Source organism: Gordionus sp. m RMFG-2023, chromosome 4 (assembly GCF_954871325.1).
Source record: "Gordionus sp. m RMFG-2023 chromosome 4, tfGorSpeb1-WG-v2, whole genome shotgun sequence".
Taxonomy (NCBI): Eukaryota; Metazoa; Nematomorpha; class Gordioida; order Chordodea; family Parachordodidae; genus Gordionus; species Gordionus sp. m RMFG-2023.
In genome coordinates this window covers 30,295,934-30,320,460 of record NC_088778.1, presented here as the reverse complement: position 1 = coordinate 30,320,460, position 24,527 = coordinate 30,295,934, and the positions used below count along the sequence as shown (strand labels likewise).

Sequence of the window (24,527 nt, the reverse complement as noted above, 5' to 3'; positions counted from 1 at the left end):
TAAAAACCAAATTTGGATTTTGAAGGTAAGATAGATTCAGGTAAATTTTCGCCTATATTTATTTAAAATTTTGATATAGATATATTTTATTTATTTTTTTTATAAAAATTTTTAAATTTGCAACCACAAATTGCCAAAATTCTTGGGATCCTTCCCTTTCCAGAAGTGATTCAGAGTACTGTTGTTAAAAAAGATAATAACGTAAACTTGAAGATTTTGATCATAGATGGCACAAAAGGTTTTCAGCGAAATCTCAAGGCTTTGGCAATACTTTTCTGGCTTAAATCTTGATATAGCCGTTTTTAAAAATCGGCTCTAATTGAACTATTTAACAACATTAATTCTGAACTCAGTTATATATCATTATGGAACTAATATTTTCGATATTTTTCAAAATTAATAATTTTAAGGCAAATTTTTTTTCTCTTCAGTTTCCTCATTTTCTTAATTAAAACATCGACGTTTCCACTCGGATTTATTACGAGTTAGAAATTGATACCATAAAAGTAAATGCCACATTATTTAATTAGTGTTTCTATTATTTACTTTAAAACATTACTTTGAATATTAACTTAAGTTTTAAGTATATTGAATTTGCATGTATGGCGCAATTGGAAGTGGCTTTGAATCCAATATTTCTATATAAATATGAAGGTATGTATTACAGTGTTGTGCAGATTTAATTCAAAAACATTTCCATATTTTTTTTTTAATTCTTGACTCGTGAAAATTGATAAGAATATCTAAATATGTTATTTTTTTACTCATTTTTATGCGGGTCAAGTAATTTTATTTTCAAAGAAATTAAAAAATATGGACTTATCCATCAAATCTGGTCAACACTGTATATAATATATATTGAATTTAAAATACTATAGTTTTTATAAGTATAATATTCAAAGGGAAAACAATACTTTACCAATTTAAATGATTGACATTATAAAAGAACTTTTAATTTTTAATAAGGCTAAAAGTAGTGTTATTTAAAGGCTTAGTTTTGAACCTATTTTTAAAAACGGTTAACTCAATATTTTAGCCAGAAAAATATGGTAAGCCCTGAGATTTCGATAATATATGTCTAGACCTTTTTTCCTTCTATGAACAAAATCTTCAGGCTTGCCTAATATTTTCTTAATGAAATATTGACTTATTGAGTTAGCCTTTTTTAAAAATCGACTCAAAACGAGCCGTTCAACAACACTAGCTAAAAGGTAAATGAATGATATGTAAAGTTTATTAAAACAATTCCCCGGACCCGTTTCCCTAAAGGATTATAGAAATTGGGGTAGGTTTGGAACAGTGCAGATGAGTTATCATCTCAATTGATTATTACGTGTATAATAACCAGCTGATTCGAAGCATTGTTATTAAGATATAAGGTATTCTGGCAACTGGCAAGTTTTATTTTTTATATAAAAAAATATGAATTATATTAAAATCTCACCAGGCCAAAATATATTTTAAATAGCCGATTTAAAATGCGTGTTTATTATGTGGGTGTATAAAAAACATTTGACATCATGAATTCCCTAAACTTGATCTCTTTATCTAGACCCCTATAAAACCCGAGCCAGGCCTGATTTGTCATTGCTGCCATTGTTGTTGAGCTACAATATCCAAAACACTTAATTTTATCTACCTTAAAACACCTTTTTTTATAACATTTTTATCCATTCAGAGTTTGAGTGGATGTGTCATCTCCTATAGAAGAGTATAGATTTTACTAAGAAAAGCTTATAAATATTATGGGAAATTATTTAACGTAAAATAGAGTTTTATTGAGCCTCATAAACGCATCCAATCTAATCCAACTTCGGGAGTACCGTATTTGAAGTCGCAAGTGTTCCGCTTGATATCTTTATATACGCTTTATTTAATATATACACTGTTTATATAATAAAAAAAGAGAAAAATCATCTAAACACCATTTAGTGTTAGTCGTGTAAAAACCTCACTAAATATATAAAAGGTATTACATTAAAAAGAATTTAAGAGTTATATCATAGCTTTAAAATTTTGCTCAACAAGAACACTTTAAAGATATTGATCTCTTAGAGATCTTTTAAAATGAAGATCGTTTTAAAAAAGAGATTTTTTTTTTCTGAGAATGGTTAAAATTAAATTTTTACCTTAAAATCTCAATCCTTTATAAGTAAATCTTTTGTGGTTTTATATGCATAAAAATAATATTTCATGATGAAATCACAAATTCTTTTTGTCTTTTTAATAAAAAAAATATCTTAAATTTTATGACCTTCAAAGGCAAAATAAATCTTCGAAAAATCTTGAAATTTTTATTTTAAACTCTGGTTTATATTTAAATATAGATCCTAGTTTATCTTTATAAGTATAAAAGCGATAAGATATGATATGACATAATGTATTTTTTAAAAAAAAGGAAGTTAATATTTTATAATAAAATTTAATTAAAATTTAATTACAAATATATTTAAATATAAATAAGAATATATTAAAAATTATATATAAAAGCATAAAATATATGACCATTTTATAAAGAAAAACATCAAAAAAAAATATTAACTATTAAATATATTTAATTAAATATTTCGATACAGATAGCAATTATAGATATTTATAATAAAAAAATATTGTACATTTTTTTGTAAATTATAAAGTTCTAAATAATGAGTTATTATATTTAGAGATCTGCACGCCAAATACCCGATCATGACTTAGCGGGCTTAGGGCCGGGCTTATTTTTTAAAAAAAAATCGTGTTCGAGCTGAGTCGGGCCTAATATTTTCTAAATAAATTCGGGCCTTAGAAATTTTTTAAAATATATCTAAATTTATCAATTTTATGTTAAATTTATGTAAAATAAAAAATAATTTGATTTTATTTATAGAAACTAGGCGCCATATAACACATATATTTTATTTTGAGTAATTATAAAAACGAATTTCTATATTTAAATAAATTCGGGCCGGGCCGGTAAATTTTTTTAAAAAAAATTAGGCCAGGTCGGGCTTGAAAAATTAGGCCCGAAGCAGATCACTAATATATAAGTTAAATATAACAATATAATATTAATTAACATAATATCTTTCTGTACAATCAGCCTATATATAACAATTTATATAATAAATCAAATCTAAATGTAGATCATATTACAAAATAAATCATTATACATGCATAATAGACTGCTTATACCAATATATCTAATAAAAAAAATAAAATAAAATAATTAAATAGATAACTAAATATCTTTTATATATAAAAAATAATCAGAAATTTTAAAACTTTAAAAATTAGCGGTAGAAATAGGTATTTCATAACTTAAAAAAAAAGAAAGAAAAAATAAGAACAAACAAGGATAAAAAAAATTGTAATACTTTTTATAGGAAAAGAGGAGCTTAAAAGTCATAAAGATTGAGCGTTTTAGAAAAAAAAACGCAAACTTTTTTATACGTTTTTATGAATCGTATAAATTTTCTCGATACCATTTAAAATGTATATTGTTTGCGTTTTGCAAAATAACGAAAAGCACAATTCGGTCACATTATAATGAAAAAACCTGTCCTGCTAGAATCTCTAATTTAGTTTTTTAGTTTGGAAAAAAGGGACGTTTATCCATCCAATCCTTATTGACATTTTCTTGCCTTAGATAGATTTTAAAAATTTTAGAAATTACGGAGGAGGGATACTTCAGGAAATTAAAGATGAAAGAATTTAAAAGGTATAACCTATATTAATAAAATTAGTTTTTTTGACTTAATGGTGTTCCGAAATCAGAATTTTAACTAGAAGGAAATGAGGTAACGCTTGACACATTCTAGATGAGCATTTTATGGTTGTGCCAAGGCCAAAACGTTAAAGGCATGCCATCAGAACTCGCCATTCTTATTTAAAAGGCCAAATGGCTTCAAAGAAAAAGCCGGCGGAAATCAAAAATGTGTCGATCAACCTATTAAGACTGTCGTATACTCAAGCGAAACAATGTCTACTAAATGGGATGGGTCTACCTGTTTACTACAGGCAGCATAGATATCAACAGAAAGAATAAGACAATCTAATTTATGGCCAACACAAATTGGAACCCGTCGTTAGAGAGCAACATCTCATTCTCGAAATCGCTTCTTGCCTTTCGTGTCTATTGCTATTTTGCGCTTATAAATAGTTAAAGGATAATTAGATCAGGAAACATACAGAGTTTTCGAAAGCACATTGACGTACGGGGACGGGTTACTTAATTGAATAAGCGGGCAAATATAATTATTAGAATAAATCGGAGATGAAAGGAAACAAGCAATTGCCATTGGGTGGTGGGGGAAGGGGGGTAAAAATCCAAGGCCTTCTAAGCGGGAAAAAAGGCGAAGGACCAATTAAAATCAAAAAAAAATTTAGGACTAAAAGACATTGGATGAAATGTTAAAATTTTAATACAAAGGAATTTAGAAGGACATTAAATTGGAATGCCGGAGAAAATTTAAAGGTGTGCAAAGAACGGGGATAGAAGAAAAAATTTTTATCGAGGAAATAAAAATGATGATGGAAAGGGTAGGAAGATTGTTCATGGAATCAAGTTGCCAAAAAAAATTGACAAAAGGAAGAAAAAGATAAATTATTGGGAATGATCTTGAAACTGGTAGGAGGTATAATATCCTTATTGCTGAGAGAGGACATTATACATTTTTCTCTGTTAGAAAGGCAAATTTTGGAGGTCTCCAACTCAAACTTACTCGATAGCTGATATGAAGGTAAAAGGGCCGGGAAAAGAACCGTAGTCAAGATACCATAAAATTTAATTCTAAATTAAAATCACTCTTTAGATTTTTGACCAATACATGAAGGCCTCTAGTAAAAATCTAGGTAGAGGATCGTTTTAGCCTCTTGAAAAAATAAGCTCTCCAAATTTAGGAACTTGGGGAATTCATATCAAGAATTTGGAAATTTACTGTATTTAAGAAAGTGTATAAAGAAAGATGGAAGGAACGAACTCCCCATGGATGCTATCATTTTTGAAGCCTAATTTGCAGAAAGCCTTATCAGAACTTATCATTTATAAAAATATCTGCAATGTGAGAGTCCACCTTCCCAACCACCTCTAACACGGATACTTAACTGGAAAGAGGATAGAAGGAGACTGACTATGACCTTTGCAGCTGATCGACAAAAGAACGACCCCAACAGCTATGGGTCCAATACCATCGCCTGCTTTGTTTAATTATCACAAGGCGGCCACTTAAGAGAATAGGCATACAACTACTATTTTTATTCAAACACCTCAAAACGTTCTTTTGTTTAACAAATTTAATTTATAACTGCCATGGCTGCTAGCAACCAGCCTCTTCAGGGCAGGGGATACCGGGAGAGGCGGGATAATATTGTTAAAGTTATTAAATTATAAAACCCCACGAGCAAAAATAGTTTAGATTTAGTGTCAAGGTGTATTTTATAAATAATATTATCTTTGTTAATCTTTAGAAAAAATGCTCCCGATTAGATATATTTTGTGGAAAAGAATATTATTTTTAACCCATCAAATAATCTATTAAATATTAGTATCTAAATCGTAATATATTTGTTGAAAATAACGAATTTATATCAAATTTTACTTCTTTAACCACTTTATCCTGGCGCTTATTCATTTGACCCTGGGTAGAAAGTAAAATGTCAAGAAAAATATCTCATTTCGACAATAACAGCATAGCTCATAAATTATTTAAAGTCATTTTGTAGGTGAGTGATATATAATTTGCTATATTTTAAAAATAAATAATTTTTATATAAGTATAACTATAAAGAAAAAAGAGTATATTTCCTAATTCGAAGCCTTATTAAATATGGTTGATAAGAACTAGTTTTTTTTAAAAAAAAGCTGGTTCTGCTGATTAAAAAATTCCTATCACATATGAATATCTAGTACTCCTACATAACATATCCTACACAATTTTTCAGCATAAATCCATTTTAGACGATTTCGTTAATTAAAGCTAAACATATTATATATATTAGAGACCAGCAGGCCCGACCCTAACCATTTTAATTTTTCTAAATATACCCGGGCCGGGCCGTATATTTTAAAACCAAATATTTGAAAACGCCATTGTTAGCTATAAAAATCAAATATAAATAAAATATATTTTAAAAAAATCCGGGCCGGGCCTGAATTTTTTTTTAAAAAGCCGGGCCGGGCCTGAAAATATAAAACCCGGGTTGGGTCGAAACATTTTATAAAATTCAGGCCGGTCCGGGCAAATGGTACCTCTGCAGGTCTCTGGTATATATTTTTTAACAAAATTATTTCAGGTCTATCTCTATAACTTAATTAACCCTGATTTCCTGTAATTTTTTAAACTTTTAAATCAAATTGTACGTTGCGCTATGGTTAAATTAGAAATATTTTATTTTACAAATGGGACAAACAAATAATATTGCACCTAGTTAATCTAACATCTTTGAAAATATTATGTTTTAATAACGAGTAATTTATACCCCGGCAAAACAGAACATTATATCATTCACAGCAACACCACACCTCCAAAACAATTTTTTTTTCTGGTAAAAATGCCTATTAGATGGACCACCATCAAACTTTCGATGCCTTGAAGAATTGTGTAAATTGGCGGCATCACTTTCATTCTTTCTTTCTTTCTATCTTTCTTTCTTTCTTTCTTTCTTTCTTTCTTTCTTTCTTTCTTTCTTTCTTTCTTTCTTTCTTTCTTTCTTTCTTTCTTTCTTTCTTTCTTTCTTTCTTTCTTTCTTTCTTTCTTTCTTTCTTTCTTTCTTTCTTTCTTTCTTTCTTTCTTTCTTTCTTTCTTTCTTTCTTTCTTTCTTTCTTTCTTTCTTTCTTTCTTGCTATACTTAAATAATAGACCTAAAATCTTGTTTAGAGGGGAGGGGGCGGTGGTGGCAGGTTAAAAAGAAAGAAAGGCATAGTTTATATTAAATTTTTAAGATTCATATTTTAATATTTTTTTATAAAAAAAATCTTGAAACAAAAAAAAAGGATTAATTAAATATAATATTTTAGTTTAAAAAGTGTGTTTTGAATTATCTTCTTTTTTTTAAAAAAAAAATTATTGAAATAAAATTTTTTTCAACTAAATAAAAGAAAATTAGATCGAGGGTAGTAAATGCGATAGCGGTGTTAGTACGAGCCTCGTTATTTTATTATTTCTAAAAACTTAAGTATCGTTTTTTTTTGAAGGAAAGAATTTGATATTGGACAGAGTTCACACCTCCCCCCCCCCCCTCATTTTGTAAAAAAAAATTTTAAAAAAAACCGTAACGCATCTCTTGTTTAAATTGAGGTTGCTTTTTTTATTAAATATCGTCCGATTCAAAATTTTGAATAAGTTCTAAAGAAAAAATGATTTGTTTTCGAAAAATTATATTATCGTCTGCCTTCTTATTTCTTTAATTTCTAAATATATACCTTTTCAGGATATGAGTAAGTTATTTATTACATTTTATATAATATTACAAAAAGGGAAGAATAACGGTAATTTTACCAGTTTGCACGAGGCCATTATGCATTATTTGCGCTTGCAGCACATCTTTTGAAACGCTCCAATTTGTGCGCACTATAATTCTGTTCTCGAAAATTTGAGGAAATTTTTCTAGCTGAAATAATTCCTAATACTTCAATCGAAAGGCGAATTGCGGAGGAGACGAAGGGGGAGTGGGGGGGGGAGTGCAGAAAAATATGAGATTTGTGAGAAAATTTCTGCAGGGAGGGTAATCGAACTTGGGTAATCAAATCGTTCCATTTTTTGGTTCCCATTCCAGTTAGATTTGTTAAACGGCTCGATTATGCGAGCCTGAAGATTTTAGTCATAGATGGCACAAAGTTTGGACATCTATTAGCAAAATCTCGAGGTTTAGTGCAATATTTTCCCGGTATAAAAATATTGGGTTAGCCGTTTGAAAATCGGCTCAAATAGAGGCGTTTAGCAACACCATCCTCAGCCATATAACTCAGATTGGAAAGTCCTGAAGGGTAGAGGTCACATAAAAGACAGGATTGAAAAAAAATAATACTTATATCAGGATTTAAAGTTGTTTTTAATTATAATAAAAAAAATGGAAATATTATACAATATTTTTGCAGCTTTATTGAATCTTGTTTTTTTTATTTATAAAATAAAGCATATTTGATTTTTGTCTGATTTATTAATCTATGTTAATTGTAGATTCTTCAAAAATTATATAAGAAGTAATTATGTAAATAAATGTTAAATTTAAAATTAAAACAATATCACCTATGTTAAAAGGCTAGGTTTTTGAAAAATAAGGTAACCCAATATTTTAGCCTAAAAAATATTACGCAATCATCAAGATTTCGTTAGATGATCAAACTTGATTAAAAGTTTTAAGTTAAATTGGGAAAAAAAAGATTAAAAGAAAGAAAGAAAGAAAGAAAGAAAGAAAGAAAGAAAGAAAGAAAGAAAGAAAGAAAGAAAGAAAGAAAGAAAGAAAGAAAGAAAGAAAGAAAGAAAGAAAGAAAGCAAGAAAGAAAGAAAGAAAGAAAGAGAAAGAAAGAAAGAAAGAAAGAAAGAAAGAAAGAAAGAAAGAAAGAAAGAAAGAAAGAAAGAAAGAAAGAAAGAAAGAAAGAAAGAAAGAAAGAAAGAAAGAAAGAAAAGAAAGAAATAAATAAATAAATAAAGAAAGAAAGAAAAAACTAACTTTTTACTACTTAAATGACATAATAAATGTGTTATCTAACCATCCAATCAAGTCGAAGGGATCTGCAAATTTCAAATTGTCTCTATATTAACTCAATTCATATTTTTTTAGTTAATTTATAAATAACTCGATCGTTTAATAGAAAGAAATAATCCAAAACTTAAGACTCCAATTCAAATCTTATTTTTTTCAAATTTAGTTTAGGAATTACCGAAGTAATATGATGTTTTTGTTTTATTGCGATAAAAATATATACTTATATGATCCTGGGCTAAGAGGTCATCTTGTTTTTTTTTTGAAAGATTTTGCTATGTTTGAAAGGAAGAAATCATGTGACTAAAAAACGACACATCATTGGATAGTTTCATGATTAGATTTCATTCAAAAATTAAAATTTAAAAAACCAGCTTAATACTTTTAAAAGTGTGGGCTATATAGGAATTTAGTTTAAAAGTCCTATTATGTTTTTCTTAAAATTAATTAATTTTTTTTTTTAAATTTTTGTATAATTATTATTTTTTTTTTTTACAAACGCGTAATTATTGGGCGAAATATACAAAATATGATATAAATATCAGAGACCTGCAGAGGTACCATTTGAACGGCTCGGCCCGGATTTTCTTTCAAAAATTTTTTACGGCCCGGCTCGGATTTTTTATTTTAAGATTCTCCCGGCTTTTTTTAAAAAAAAATTTCAGGCCCGACTCGGATTTTTTTAAAATACATTATACTTATTTTCGATTTTTATAGATAGTAATGGCGATTTCAAATATTTGGTTTTAAAATATACGGCCCGGCCCGGGGATATTTCAAAAAATTAAAATAAGGCTCAAGTTTAGGTCCGGGCCTAGCCACCTAAAGTTAATTCGAGCCAAACTGTCATTGATATAGGGAAGGAAAGGGGGAAGGCAAAAAAATCTTGCATGATTTTATAATTGATACTACTTCCTATATAAATAATAAAAAATGAACATAACTATTAATAAACATTATTTTATTTATTTTTTTTAAATAGGAAGCTAATTCATTCTCGCTCATAGGCAAATTCTCGGGCTACCGCTTAGGGAAACTGGTTGAGTTGGTTCATACAAAAACTAACGATATATTTTATTTGGCGTCCACTTTCTATAAATAAAATCACACACATTTATTTTACATAAAAAATTCAACATAAAATTGATAAATTTAGATATATTTTAAAAAAATTTCTAAAGCCCGATCCAACCCGGCCCGAATTCTTAAAATTATTAGGCTTAGGGCCGGGCCGGGTTTGGGGCGGGTACAAGCCGGGTTTGGGGCGGGTACGGGCCGGGCCTACTTTTGCAGATATGTTTAGTATGAAAACAATAAATAATATTCATAAAAATTTATAACTCTAAATTCAAGAAAAATGGTGACGCCCGATTGGAAAAAATAAAGGGTGGAAGACAAAAAAGGAAGAAAATGATAATGATTTTGTTGAACGATGTCGGTTTTCCGGCCTACATAACTCTCATCATCCTCTTAAGCGGAATATTTTTCGCCATATTTTGGCTCATCATCATAATACTATTTTGCCGGCTCAAAGCAAAACGCCTGGGAAAACTTAAACGGTAAATCTTTATTATTGCTAGCATCATTCGAATCAGTTTTCTACGGGGAATATTTTTTAGAAATTTAATTATTTAGAGCTTTTTTGTAAATTTTTTTTTAAAAAAATGTAATTTTTCCGGAATTGTATTCCAGCATGCGTAGAATATTCGTCTCCTATAAATTTCAAGCAATTTTGCATTAGACCTTTGAGCTAGTTTAATTTTACATTTCGGCAGAGGAGAAAAAAAATTGAAAATTGAAGGAAGGCCGTTAAAATTCAAAAGGTAGTTCAATTTTAAGATTGTTTGAAACACGTGAATTCAGCTAAGATTTAAAATAATAAAAATAATTCATCAAATATCTTTAAGAATCTCCCTCCTCCCTCCTTCTTTTTCTCCAATGCATGGAAAACTTTACATTTCCCTTTCCTAAAGTCATTATAAGAAATTTAATTGATAAAAAATATTGCTTTTTTAAAAAAAATTGAAATCGTTATATTTAAAAATTATGATATTTTCTTTATTATCTTTAAAATAAAATTTAACAGCGATTATATTATGGATTATTTTAACCTTTAACTTTCTAATAGATTAAGAATTAAGGATTCGCAATAACAAAAATAGATCTTTGTATCTCGATGTTTTAATTTTCCAAATATTTGTTTATAATTTAATTTAATTCAATTTTTTTTATTTCGATATTTTGTTAATTTTATGTAACAGTCAATAAAAGTTAAAATTATTCAGTGCCATTTTATCTAATGATTTCAAAAGAAAGAAAGAAAGAAAGAAAGAAAGAAAGAAAGAAAGAAAGAAAGAAAGAAAGAAAGAAAGAAAGAAAGAAAGAAAGAAAGAAAGAAAGAAAGAAAGAAAGAAAGAAAGAAAGAAAGAAAGAAAGAAAGAAAGAAAGAAAGAAGAAAAAAAAATTACATGAATAAAAATAAAATAAAAATATATAGACAACCTGCTTTCTTTACACCTACCCGGGAAAACGATGATGGTCAGTTTTATGGGGAGGAAGGATCGGGAAATAATGCCAAAAATAAGAAGAAAAATAGTTTATATATCCCTAATAAAAGTTTGAACTCCAATCTAAATGGCGCTAAAGTACCGAGAAAATTTGATAATATGGAGTACAGTAGTATAGATATGGAGACTTCTGGTGTTCAGAACGCCATGGAAATGGCAAACGTTCGGATGCAAGAAAGGTAAATTAAAATTTAAAAACAAACAAAATCCTTATATATATATATATTTTAAAACGAAATTTCTTCTATTTTTTTTTGAAAATATGTTTGTGTGCCCCTGGTTTATCATAATACTAACTTAATTTTTTATTAATAAATTATTAAAATTATTAACAATTATTGCATTGTGTATAGAAATTATGAGCAACCAACTCTCACTTTACTAATAAATTAAACTTTATATTTTGCATATGTCGTATTGGGGTATAGACGTAGTGTTAACTCAGTATTTTATCCAGAAAAATATTACGCAAGCCTGAAGATTTCGCTCATAGAAGGAACAAAGGTCTAGACATATATTATCGAAATCTCGAGGTTTAGACAATATTTTTCTGGCTAAAATATTGAGTTGCCATTTTTAAAATTAGGCTCAAAACGAGTCGTTTTTTAGACCTGAGCCCTCTGGTCGGGTTGGGCTACGGAGAGCCCAAACCTCTCAAATTTGTATCATTTACTGAGGGCGATTTTTTTTTAAATTTTAAAAATCTGATTTCACCGGAAATATATTTCAGCATGTCTACACTATTTGCCCTATAAAAATTGGGAAAATTTTAAAGTCAAATTTTATCGTTATGAGTATTTTAGATTTATACGAAAAATCTATATATAAAACGGATAAAAAAAATTAAAAGTTAAACAGTTTTGGGCAATGTTGTCTGAAATTTACAATGTGGGCATAACTATGTAAAGTTGAAACGTGCATATCCGGTCAGTTGAGATTTTTTTTTTAAGATTTAAAAACTGCTTTCAGTAAACGATTTAAAATTGATGAATTTTTTGAAATTCAATGAATTCTGCAATTCCGATATACTACTAACTACACATATATTTAATATAGACCCTTACCCCATCATTAAACACGAAAAGAATTTTGATTTCCGATATTATGCTACTATTTTATTTATTGGTAAATTTAAGTCCTGTCATAAATTGCCCGCGTATTTTTGAGGTTTGGTTTTATATTTTTCAAGGAAATGTTGACAATCGATTAAATTTTATCCATTGCTCTAGCTCAAAAGAGCCAACCTCCCATCTATCTGTTCTTTTGCCAACGAGAGTATCTCATCATATAAAATGAATGCAATTTGGATTAATTTAAGTCTATATGTATATATTCTAAAAAAAATTTTACAACCAATACTTCTAACTGTGTTATGTGTTTAGAAGATATTTGCTAGTAACGATAAGATAGTGGAATATCTTCCATAAAATTAGTTGTTAGATACTAGATAATATCGAAGTTGTCCAAGGATTATACTCAACTTATCAACAACGAATGTTTTCGAGGTATATAATTAATAGAGTCTGTTTATTTATCTATTCATTTATAGCCCCGAAAATGAAGGGCATTGCAAAGCTATATATCGTCAGATTCATAATTTAGCAAAATAATCACTTAATTCTGAACCATATAGAAAAGTTAACATTATATTTCTAATCTGGGATATGTAACCAATGGCGATTCAGGATTTCTAAATTTTAAATCATTTACTGAGAAATATAGAACTTGCTCCTTGAATTTCATAAAATAATTTTGTCTATATTCATTGATTTTAATCATAAATTAACATTAAAAATTAAAAAAAGAGTTCTTGGTGGAAATTGTCCAAAACACATTTTAGGGTCAAATTGGATTTTTTTTAAAAATTATTCTCAGCATGGATTCCTTATCCTAAATAGGAATATATATACATGAACTTTAGGGTAGATTTCTAAATCCATTTTTATCCTCTAAAAATGCCTCTTTAATTACTTTCTCAGATATTGTTTTTCATTGAACTTAATTATAATACATCAAATCATTTATTTATCTATTTTGGAGATTATAAGTAATGCCTCTTTTTTAGGCATAAAAAATTTAACAAATTTTGAAAAATAAAAGTAATTATCCATTTCCTAATTTTTTTTTTCAAATCCATTTTTTTAAAAAAAGGGAACATATAAATAATGATATAAATTTTTGTATTAAAACAAAACTAAAAAGTTAAAACTTTTTGAAAAAAAGCAATAATTTTTTATATAGTTTTTTTTTATCTATAGCAATTTTATGTGATATTTTTTTATATATATATCATAAATATCGATTTGTGTCCAAATTTTTTTTCTTTTATAAATTTCACTGTCGTATTTTTTTATTTTTGAATATTATAAAAAAATTGTATAGTGGATTTATCAGTTTTAAATCATATGGATTAAAAAAAAAGTCTATTATATATCTAATTATAAAAAATTATTTTTTGAAAATACAGAACAGGCTAAGGAATATTTATATTCCCAAATAAAATTTTACCCTTTCGGGTTCATGGGGCATGTTAATTTTTTGGGTCGGTAGTAAGTACCACCAATTATTAATATAGTTTAAACTTATAAATTTAACCAAACCAAATCGGTACTAAAATTACATAATTTTGTTAGTTATTTTAGTATAATTTAAATTATATCTTCTTCTTTTTTTTCTTATAAATGTGATTTTAGGTTGTAGATAAACAGAATTATACTGTTATTTAGATTTACACTATCACTTCCCACAAAATAAATATAAAAAAGAAATTAAAAGATACCATAAATTTTTTTTAACTATTCAAAAAAGTTTTGGGAACTATATTATTTCTGGCTGGCGTCATATAAAATTATCGATATTTTTTGAATTAAACCAATTTTCTAAATTTTTAAGTTTATTATAAATGGAAATGCTGGTCCTTTAAACCCATTTGCTAAATTTAATATAAATATTTAAAAAAAAATTTATAACCATATTTTTAAATAATTTTTTTAAAAAAATTTGTCAATTAAGGACTATTATATAAGGAACATAATTTTATAAAATTTTCGGCAATTTTTTAAAATATTTAAAATATATCCCTTTAATAGATAACTAAAGATTTATAAGTCTACATTGTCTGATATTGAGAAAATGTTGTTTTATAATCATTTTATGAACTGGATTCTTGGGTTAGATTCAAATATAAAAAAATAAATTAGATTTGAAGATTAAATATCTAAATAAGGGTTATATTTTAGAATCATTAATATGAGGTCCGCATCCGCGCTTGGACCGAATCCCAACTGGGCCCGAATAAAAATTAAAAAAATTTAGCTCCAGGGCTGGAAGAGTGCGCGGGCCGGCTAAAAGATTTTTAACCATTGAGCGGGTAAACTTACGGGTTAAAAAAATATATTTAAAACAATAGGCAGGCTATAAGTGGATTCGAAGCATTTTTTTCAGATGAAATAAGCAGAACAGACAGAGGGCTGGGTTAAATAACAATTTTTTTTTAGATAAATAGGTGAGCGGATGGGTATTTTAAACAATAAATTATGGGACGGGTGGGTGAATGAGTTAATTATTTTTAAAACAAAGCAGGAATTCGGGTAAAAATCTGCCCATTGCAGACCTCTACTCCAGGCCGGTCTCGGGCTAAAAATTATTTAAAAAAAACTTTGGGCACATTAGTTTTCTGAGTTATAAATAATATCAATGTTTTTGATGCTGAAACTTTTTAAAAAAAAAAAAATTGATCAGTTTTAAACTCAAAATAATTACTGTTTCCTTATTTAAATTTAAATGATCTTCTTTCAGAAGATATTCTCTTGAGCCAATTTTTGAATAACGGCAATGCAACTATACACCAGTAGAAAATTTATTTTTCAATGGATTAAGATTTATCATGAAGTTTAATTCAGGATCAAGATTTTTTAAGCAATATAGGTCCTATAAAATTTCTTTATATTTATAATGTTTGATTTTAAGATTATGTGAGGGTTCCATCGAGATTGAGCAAAGATTTAAGTAAGTAGAGAAACATTAAAATGTGACATATAGATGAGCATGTCAGATTCTAGTACTCGAACCCAAACCCTAATGAAAAAAAAATGGGCAGACTAATTACGGTCAAAACAGAAGAACTGAAAAGGGAAGGGTTAAACCTTTGTCAAAGAACCTCAATCAATGTCATCAAATAAAATTTCTACTATCTCGTTAATTCATTTCCTATGCCTCTTTTTTTATTCTAATTTCTCCCTTTCTTTCCTTTTAATATATAATATATTGTATTTATTTTTTTTCTTTCTTACAGTTTTACATTTTCTATATTTTGTTTTTATTCGTTGATTTACATTTTTAAATTTTTTGTTAATCTAAACTTTTATAAAAACCTCAGGGATTTTATATTTTCGCCAATTTGCGTTTCCACCAACAGACTGTCTGTGCCTATCACCTTGGAGTTTTTAAAAAAAGTTAGCTCATTGAATGGAATTACAAACACTTTAACTTAGATAATTCTTTTTCCTTAGGCAGAACATACAATTATATATTTTTAAATTTAACTATTGCTACTTTTTTGGCGGAATTAATGTTTATCTTTAAAATTATGTTTTTATATTATTTTTTAGTTCGTAAATATTTTTTATTATGTCGTATGGGGATTCGGAATCTCTTGATTTTAAATCCTTTATCGAGGGCGATTTTTGCATTTTAAAAATATGAATTGTATTCCAGCATGTGTAGGGTATATATCCTATAAATTTTAGCCTATTTCAGCCATAGACATTAGTATTTTTTTAAAATTTATATGAAAAATCATTATAAAAATTAATATAAATTAGAAGTAGTTCTAAAGTTCCCATGCTAGAATACATTTCCTGTTAAATCGGGTTTTTAATTTTTTTAAATCGCCCTTGGTAAATGATTTAAAATTGAGAGATTCAGAATTCCCATGGATTTCGAAACCCCATACGACATTTTATGTATATAATTTTATTATACTAAAAATTTATAATGTAATTATTATTTATGTAACTCGTTTTGATTCGAATTATCCATAATTATATATCAATCACTATTTAAAACTACGCATAATTAAATAAAACCATTTGTCATGAATCAAAAAGGTAATTTTTTTAATTAAGGCGAAAAAAATTAGTGCAGGAGAAGCGGGATGTGAGCCCCATTAAGCGCATCTTTGGATGTTTCCTGTTCAATGTGTATAGCTTTTTTGGAATGTGTCCTCTAGGAAAAAATCCCTACATATAAATGATTAAAAACAGGGATAGGGTGGTGGAATGTATTCAATTATTTGATATATCTCACCTTGTGGTTCTTTTATGAATAAGATGAATGAATGTGTTTGGTCATTTAGAAACTATAAATTTGTATATTCATTTGATTTGTTTTTTTCTTTGACGGGATCCAGGTGTTTTAAAAAAACACGACACGATACAAATATTTTCTTTAAATTACATAAATATGGTGTCAAATTTTATGAAACCCAGGTGTTTAAATTTTTTTAATTTTTTGTTAATAATACCAAAAAAATATACACATATAATTTAGTTTAAAATCGTCAACCATATTATTTTAGATAAATCATTGATTAGTATCTAAAAAATGTATATCAATTATAAGATAATGATAATTGAAATATGTCTCAAACACAAAAAAAAAGTGAATTGATTATAATTGAATTAGTACTTTCTTCAAATCCTAAAATTATTCTCATGTTTTCAAAACGTTCATCATACATTTTATACTATATGTATGTATGTCTATATTTTTAAAAAATTTTCCTTTCTTGTATATTCACAAATCATTAATATAAGAACAAAAAAAGGACCTTCATTTTCAATTTAACGTGATACATTTAAAAAAAAAATTTAATCACATTAACTTTATAAAGACTAAAACATATTCTTTAACATTTTTTTTAAAGATACATAATAACATTTATATCAAAGAGCGTCTTATATAATTAAAATAAAGAAAAAATTATTTTTATCGATTAGAATAATTCCAATATAACGAATACCATAAAATTGTTATGTACATTATGTTTTTTTTATCCCTTCCCCAAAAACTTGAAGGCAGGAATTGTTAGAAGAACAGGCTAGGAAGCTTAAAGGAGGTCCACTTTTGCTGACCGTGCCTCAAACGCGTTTCCATATGGTATCGCCTACCAATTCCATCACGCCCTTACTCGAAACGAACACTAATAACGAACCCGATGAAAAAGCGTTTCTCGAGCGAAACCCGCCAAACAGCGAAAATAATATGGGGAAAAAAATTAGCAATTTTTTGCAATTCAATAGGGGGCAGACGGATCGGAGACATTCCGAAGTTTCGAATTACTATGGAGCGAACGCGAAGGCGGACAAAAAGAGGAACAAAAGCGTTAACGATATCGATGGCGTTAATAACGAGCACATCACGGCGCTCATAAATATCGTGCCGACTTCGCCCACCATTACTCCCCTAACTTTCGTGCTCCCGAAAAATTCTCACCACAAGCAATTTCCCAATCTCTCCGGTTTACCCGGTAATTTATTTTACTTTAACCGGTTTTTTTAGATTATAAACTCCCCAAAAAACATTAGTTAAGTGGCTTGGTTTCTTTCAACAAGGACGCTTCTAGAATTTATCGGCGAAACCAGAGATGGAATAATGAATCCTCCAATACTACATATATAATTATGGCCATTTTTACTTAATTTAAATATTTAAGAAATAATATCAAATATTTTTATTTTTCAATTTAATAGTATCACCCCCCCCCCCTCTGTTGGTGATTAATGTTGTTAAACGTCTCAATTATGGTTGATTTTTTTAAAAAAAGACTAATTCAACATTATAGTCAAAATATTGCCTAAGCGTCGAGATTTCTCCAATAGTTATTCAATCCTATGGGTCATCTATGAGCAAAATCTTTAGGCTTGCATAATATTTTTCTGGATAAAGTATTGAGTTAGCCGTTTTTAAAAATCGGCTCAAATTGAGCCGCTCAACAAAACTAATGGCGATACCCTATAACTAATTTTCAATGATATTCTTTATCCCATTAATAATAATTTTTAAAAATAAGTGATTAATTAATAATAATCGATCAAATCAGTTTTTTTTCCCGAATTTAATAAATATTTTGTTTAAAAGGAAATTATTTTATCAAAATATTAGTACAGAAAAAATAATAGCAAGTTTCGAAAAATTATTTTTTACTATCTACTAGTGTTATTAAACGGCTCGTTTTGAGCCGATTTTTGAAAACGGCAGCTTAAAGCTCAATATTTTGACCATAAACTAAGCCTCGAGATTTCGCTAATAGATGTCCTTTTATCCCATCTATCAGCAAAATCTTCCGGGTTGTATACTGGATTAAATATTGAGTTCTTACTTCTACCCCTCTTCTAAAACTAATCCCTAAACCTATTTTGATCTTTTATTATATATTTTTTGATATATACCTAATAAAATGAATGATTCTTATAATTTCCATTTTTTTCTTCTTCTTTTGCTTTGTTTACACACCTTTATAATATTCATGTGATTAATTAGTTACATTAATCGGGAAATTAATGGGATATATTGGGTAGAAAATCAGCATGACCCTATCCGACCAATTAAGAAATATAAAAGGAATTTTATGGCCCGGTTTATTATTCGATGCCCAGAGCCATTAATTTTGTCCGGGGATTTTCGATCCGGGCCATGGTGATCACTTATATACCGCAACATCAAACATTCTACACAATTGAAAAATAACAAACATAGTTTCACCAAACAACATTTAAAAATAAAATTAAAATAAAATATCTGTATCAGAAAAGTTAAATTTATTTTGAAGTCCAGTTTTAATTATATACATATTCTTGCGTAAAAAGATCTCAAAACAAGTTATATTAAAAATTTGGTGGAAATTATTTAATATTCTTGATACGTAAATATACAACAACTATATATATAATTTTTTTTTTCTTTAGGTTGTGGCATTTAGAATTCGAATTTTGCTTCCCTTTTATTTCGATAAATTAAAAAATAATTATTTGAAGACTTTCATTGGATCATATACAACATTTTAAAGTAGTTTTTAATAAATTTTACTAAAGTATTGGAGGATTTTGTATTTATAAATTTTATATTAAAATTTTATGAAAATAAATTGAGTGAAAATATCATCGATTTGAAAGAAAAAAAATATATTGTATACAAAGATAAATGGAATTATATATCGGAAAAATAATTTTTAGGGTTTAATATTTCCTATAAAAACAAAATTTTTGACAAATTTCCCCTAAATGTTTTTCATCCGTAAAAATGTCAAATAAATAAATAAGATATTCCTGAAGATGAATCGAATCTCTCTTCCGCGTCTACGGAAACAAGCTCAAACTTAATGCAAAAAAAGAGTCAAAAATTGGCTAAAGATAGGAATAGGGCTTCTCACAAACTCGTCACTTTAATAGACTTAAATGCGAAAAAACCCCCGAGCGATAAAGATAAAGGGCAACCTATTCCAGTTCCCAGGGAAGACGAGTAAAACAAATTAAATTTCTTAGAGATCTGCAGGCATGAAACTCGACCTGTAAGAAATTATTTAGGCCCTGACAGAGCAAAATTTGACCTCTTCAGGCCTCTGATACAGTATATTATATATAATTTCAGAGGACCTGCAGAGATACCATTTATACAATCCAGATTCAAAAAATTTTTTTGGCTCGACCTGTATTTAAAAAAAAAATTTTCCTCAGTCAAGTTTGGGGCCGGGCAGGGCCTGCAGGTCTTTGATATATATATATAATAGACCCAATATATTAAAAAAGAAGATAAAAATGAGCTTGATCTATAAGATGAAATGTATATATAATTTAGGTAATACTTTTTAAAAAAGCAACCAATAAATCTTATGTATAAAGTTTTAAGAAGGGAAAAAGTTCAATAAAGTATAGGGGGAGGAAAAAATATATCTAAAATACAGGCGTTCCCAGTGAAGAATACTGTTTCGGATACATTATGTTGAAGTCAGCTGTTCGAATTGTATGAACATTCATGGATGCTATACAATCTCTTCTTTATTTTTAAGCTATGCATTTGATTTTTTTTAGTAAATTTCTATATCTATTTTCAGCTTCATTTTATTTTTTAAAATATATATTATAATATTTTTTTTAAAATTCTTTTTCTACATAATTATTTTATTTATTTAAAACAAAATATTCAATTTTAATTCTTGAAATATATATATGGTTATTGCCATCAGTGGCATAGCCAGGATTTATCCATAGGGGAGTTTTAAAATACCCCTAAACTCTCTTTCCTCCGGCCTTCGGGTGGGTCCCACAGTAGTTATCTTTATATCATCTTTGTTAAAGTTAGCTGAACAATTGGAATTACTAATTCTAAAATGTTGTCAATATTTTGTGCTTTATTAGTGTCTAACACTTAAGTATCCAGCATAAATGAAAAAAATAATTAATAACAAAATTTTTTGCCAAATTTATGACTAATAGGCCACTGAAAGCATTATTCTGAAAAATTTTATCAATGTTTAATGTTCAATTGAATTAATTCAATCTCTTCGATGCTGAAAGAAAATTCACCACACCCCCCCCCCCAATCTCCAATTTTTATGATCACTCAATTTATCTTCTTATATGCTAAAAATAAATATTTTAATTAAATTTTTGCATATAACAAAATTTTACAGAGAATTTTATTATAGATTTTATTGTTTTATTAAAATACTTTAGTATAAATAACATCCCTTTATTTAACTATGTATTTATTTTAATGATAATATACAATAAAATACATTTTAAAATGTATAAATTTTATACAGATTATTATATTAAAAATTTATTATAGATATCGATATTTTTTTAAAAAATATATAATTTAACAATTATAATTAATACAAATGATTATATTATCGAAATATAAATAACTCTTATAGCAAATGCAATACTTTTATTAACAAAAGTATAAATATATAAATATTATGACTAAGAATTTATTATAATTAAGTTTTAATTTTATGATTAAGAACATATTATAATCATATTAGAATTTTATGATTTGAATTTATAAAAAGACTTTTCTCTGAGATTTGACTAATTATCTAGAATCAAATTTTTATCTAGAATAATCTCCTTATAAATATTAATAGGACTAATCCATTTAAACGAGTTTCACCGGTGCTAAGCCTTAAATAGTTTTTAACCTTTTTGAAATTGGAAAAGACCTTTCATTAGTGCAGTTATTAATAGGTAAGGTAGCTAAAATATAAAAAAAACAATGCTTTGATATTAAGCATGGTATCTAAAGTTCAATTACACACATGGAAAAGGCTTGCAAAGCATTTTTTGGTCTTAGAGAGTATACTCTATTCTGTCAAAATTTTTATAACAAAATTCGACATCACAAAGTAACTTATCATATGATCCTAATAAATCATCAGATTAAAACTCTGAGATTTTCATAATATCCTCTCTCGTTTCAAGTGTAATCAACAATTCAGATTCAACCGGCAAAGGAAAATAAAAGCTTGCTGTTTATCTTTACCAAATTAAACGCTTTTTCTTGTAATTAGAAATTATAAAAAATAATTTAAAATTTTTAAAATTATCTAATTTGTTTACCAATATAAATTATATTATTAAATTGTTTTTCAAAAAAATATTCGAGGTGATCATTTAAAATTGAAAATTCTTATATGTGTTTTTAAATATATTTCATTTTGATATCGTACATGTTATTTTATTTCCGTTTTATAAATAAGATGGATGGGAGGGGTTTAAACCCAACTCCTCCTTGTCTACGCCACAAATTGCTATCCTTTGTCATTGTAATTTGATGAATCAGCTATGTATTTGGTCATTTTTAAATTTTGTCACGGATGAGAAATCCCATATTAAAAATTGGCATTTAAAAGTAGAATTCGTGTGATTCCATCGCCTTTACCATCGGGAAAGAGATTAGATGAGTCTATGGGGAAGCCCGCTCTGAGCTCAGTGCGAGAGATATGACTTGATTATTTTGAGTGACGAATTCGCCACCCAGGGTTACCATTACAGTGTAAGGATGCAGCGCTATACACGACATTTTACATTTATATGGCAATGAGAATAGAATATGGAGCCTGTTAGATAGAGCATAGTTGAGCTAGTGGTTAAAATTCATGTCCCCTATCCTTGATAAGTTCAATGAATGAGGATCCTACCAAAAGTGAAAAACTCGGGAGGTAATTCAGCGGATTTTTTTTACAAGTAGTTAGAGTGATTAAAAAAATACATTATTCACATACTCCGACAATTTAAATTAAATAAAGTATTGAAAGATGTTGCTCTTGATCACTTTAAGAAATCCTTTATTAGTGATTTTCTAATAATGATTTACGCTATCCTTTTTTGAATAGCGAATGTGGCTCGAGTCAGAGATGGAGAAATAGACTGATGCGCAGCAAAACCTTAGAACGATCTCCACCAGGACCAGTTTTTTAAGCCAACCTTTTGGACTATATGTACGTGGTAGAACTCTACAACTGACAAAATTCAGGCCCGTACGGGTTGGAATTTAGCTTTTGCCCGACCCGTTCAAATTTTTACTAAGATAGTCCGACCCAGCTATTTTAAAAATTTTAGGCCTAACCCGAAAAATATATTTAGTTTGAACATCAAAATAAACAACTGCCTATAATATCGATGGTTAAATGAAAATTACTACCCTTTATGGGGGATTATCATTTCTATCAAATATAAAAAATTCGTCAATAATCCAACCCATTAATATTTTTGCCCGGTTCTGCCCACATAAATTTTTACCGCGGTTGGGATACATCGTTGTAGGGATAAAAACCTTTTTCAGGGGAAAAAAACACTTTATAATAAATAAAATTAGACTTAATCTGTATGGGGGAAAAATATAAACGATCAATTTATTTTTGAATATTTTTCATTTATTTACTATCCTTTTTAAAATATAAACTAACAAATATTTTATTGTAAATTTTTCATATCAACTATCATTTTTATTAATTTAGTCATTTTTGTTGGTTAATATTTTTATTCGGAAAAAAATTTAATTTGTAAAATTGTTTAAAAATTTTTTTTATAATGGCTTTTATCTTGTCCTCCCCTTTTTTTTGGCTGTTAATTTTGCAAAAAAATTGTATTTTTTCGTTCCTAAGTGGAATTTAATGTTATATTTAAAAATGGTTTCGTAAAATTTGATCGTTATTTTATCAAATTGGTTTAAAGTGTGCTTAAGCGGCGTTCTAATAGTTCTTTATATTATAAATGAAATTATTATGATTACCAGGATGTATTATATAGCCTAAAATTCTTTTAAAAACAATTAATATAATTATTTTTCGTTTGTTATCACTTAATTTTAAGCTTTCGGAGAAATTTTTTAGGAAATCAATATCTTTTTTATTTTATATTCCCAAATTTTAAATTCAAAGGTATACTATTATAAGAATTTGTAGGAGATTTTACTTCTGGGTTCCACCCATCCGTGAACGGGGAGAGAGTTAGATATAGTCAAATTTTTAGCCCTATTTTTTTGCTTAGATAGCAAATATCTTTTAAGGTCCTGACAAAAAGGTTAATTTGCTTCCTATATTATTTAGGAAGAGCAGGGCTCTGTTACTCCAATTATGGAGGCTAGGATTGTCTAATGAGAGGTATATTTGTTTCTTTTAATATTTTACGTCTTCTCTTATTTCATGTCATTTAAATGGAATTATCATGCATATATGAACTTTATGAATATATATATGCCGTCAACCATAAGATATTATTACCTACTTGGTACTTAGCCCACAGGGGTACATATGTGTTAACCGATTTTAATGCTCTGACAAATATGTTACTTACAGGACTATACCTATGTTGATATATACCATTTATTTTCACTTATTACCAAACTCCTCAAACGAAACAACGTCAAATAAGAAAAAAAATATATATCTTTAGGCATTGACTTTGATAAGAATTATATTTGTGATCGATATTGCAGTAAAATAATTTAGATATAAATCATTCATATATAGGGTAGAGACCAGAGGTAATTAGCTGTAATATTTGATAGAGATATCTAATAGCGTGCTACTTTTTTTATCAAATGGCTATTGTGTCAGCAAGTTAATTTCTTTTAAATTAACCAAGCAGCGGGCTATTTCGCTACTTTTTAAAAAAATATGATGAATATAAACTAAAAACATGAAAATTAATGCATAATAATATCATAATTAATTATAAATTATCATTTTTATTATTTAATTTTTGATATTTA

The 24,527-nt window shown here is 27.7% G+C and overlaps 1 protein-coding gene across 1 annotated transcript in view; it reads left to right on the top strand.

The window, feature by feature from the left end:
- Positions 1–24,527, top strand: part of LOC135927983 (uncharacterized) — a 36,023-nt gene continuing 11,496 nt past the window's right edge. Inside the window, exons 1-5 of the mRNA XM_065464281.1 lie at positions 1–25; positions 10,036–10,241; positions 11,180–11,428; positions 17,327–17,778; positions 19,571–19,769. Of these exons, the coding sequence (XP_065320353.1) occupies positions 10,093–10,241; positions 11,180–11,428; positions 17,327–17,778; positions 19,571–19,769 (1,049 nt within the window). The 5' untranslated portion in view covers positions 1–25; positions 10,036–10,092. The remainder of the gene's footprint in view (positions 26–10,035; positions 10,242–11,179; positions 11,429–17,326; positions 17,779–19,570; positions 19,770–24,527) is intronic.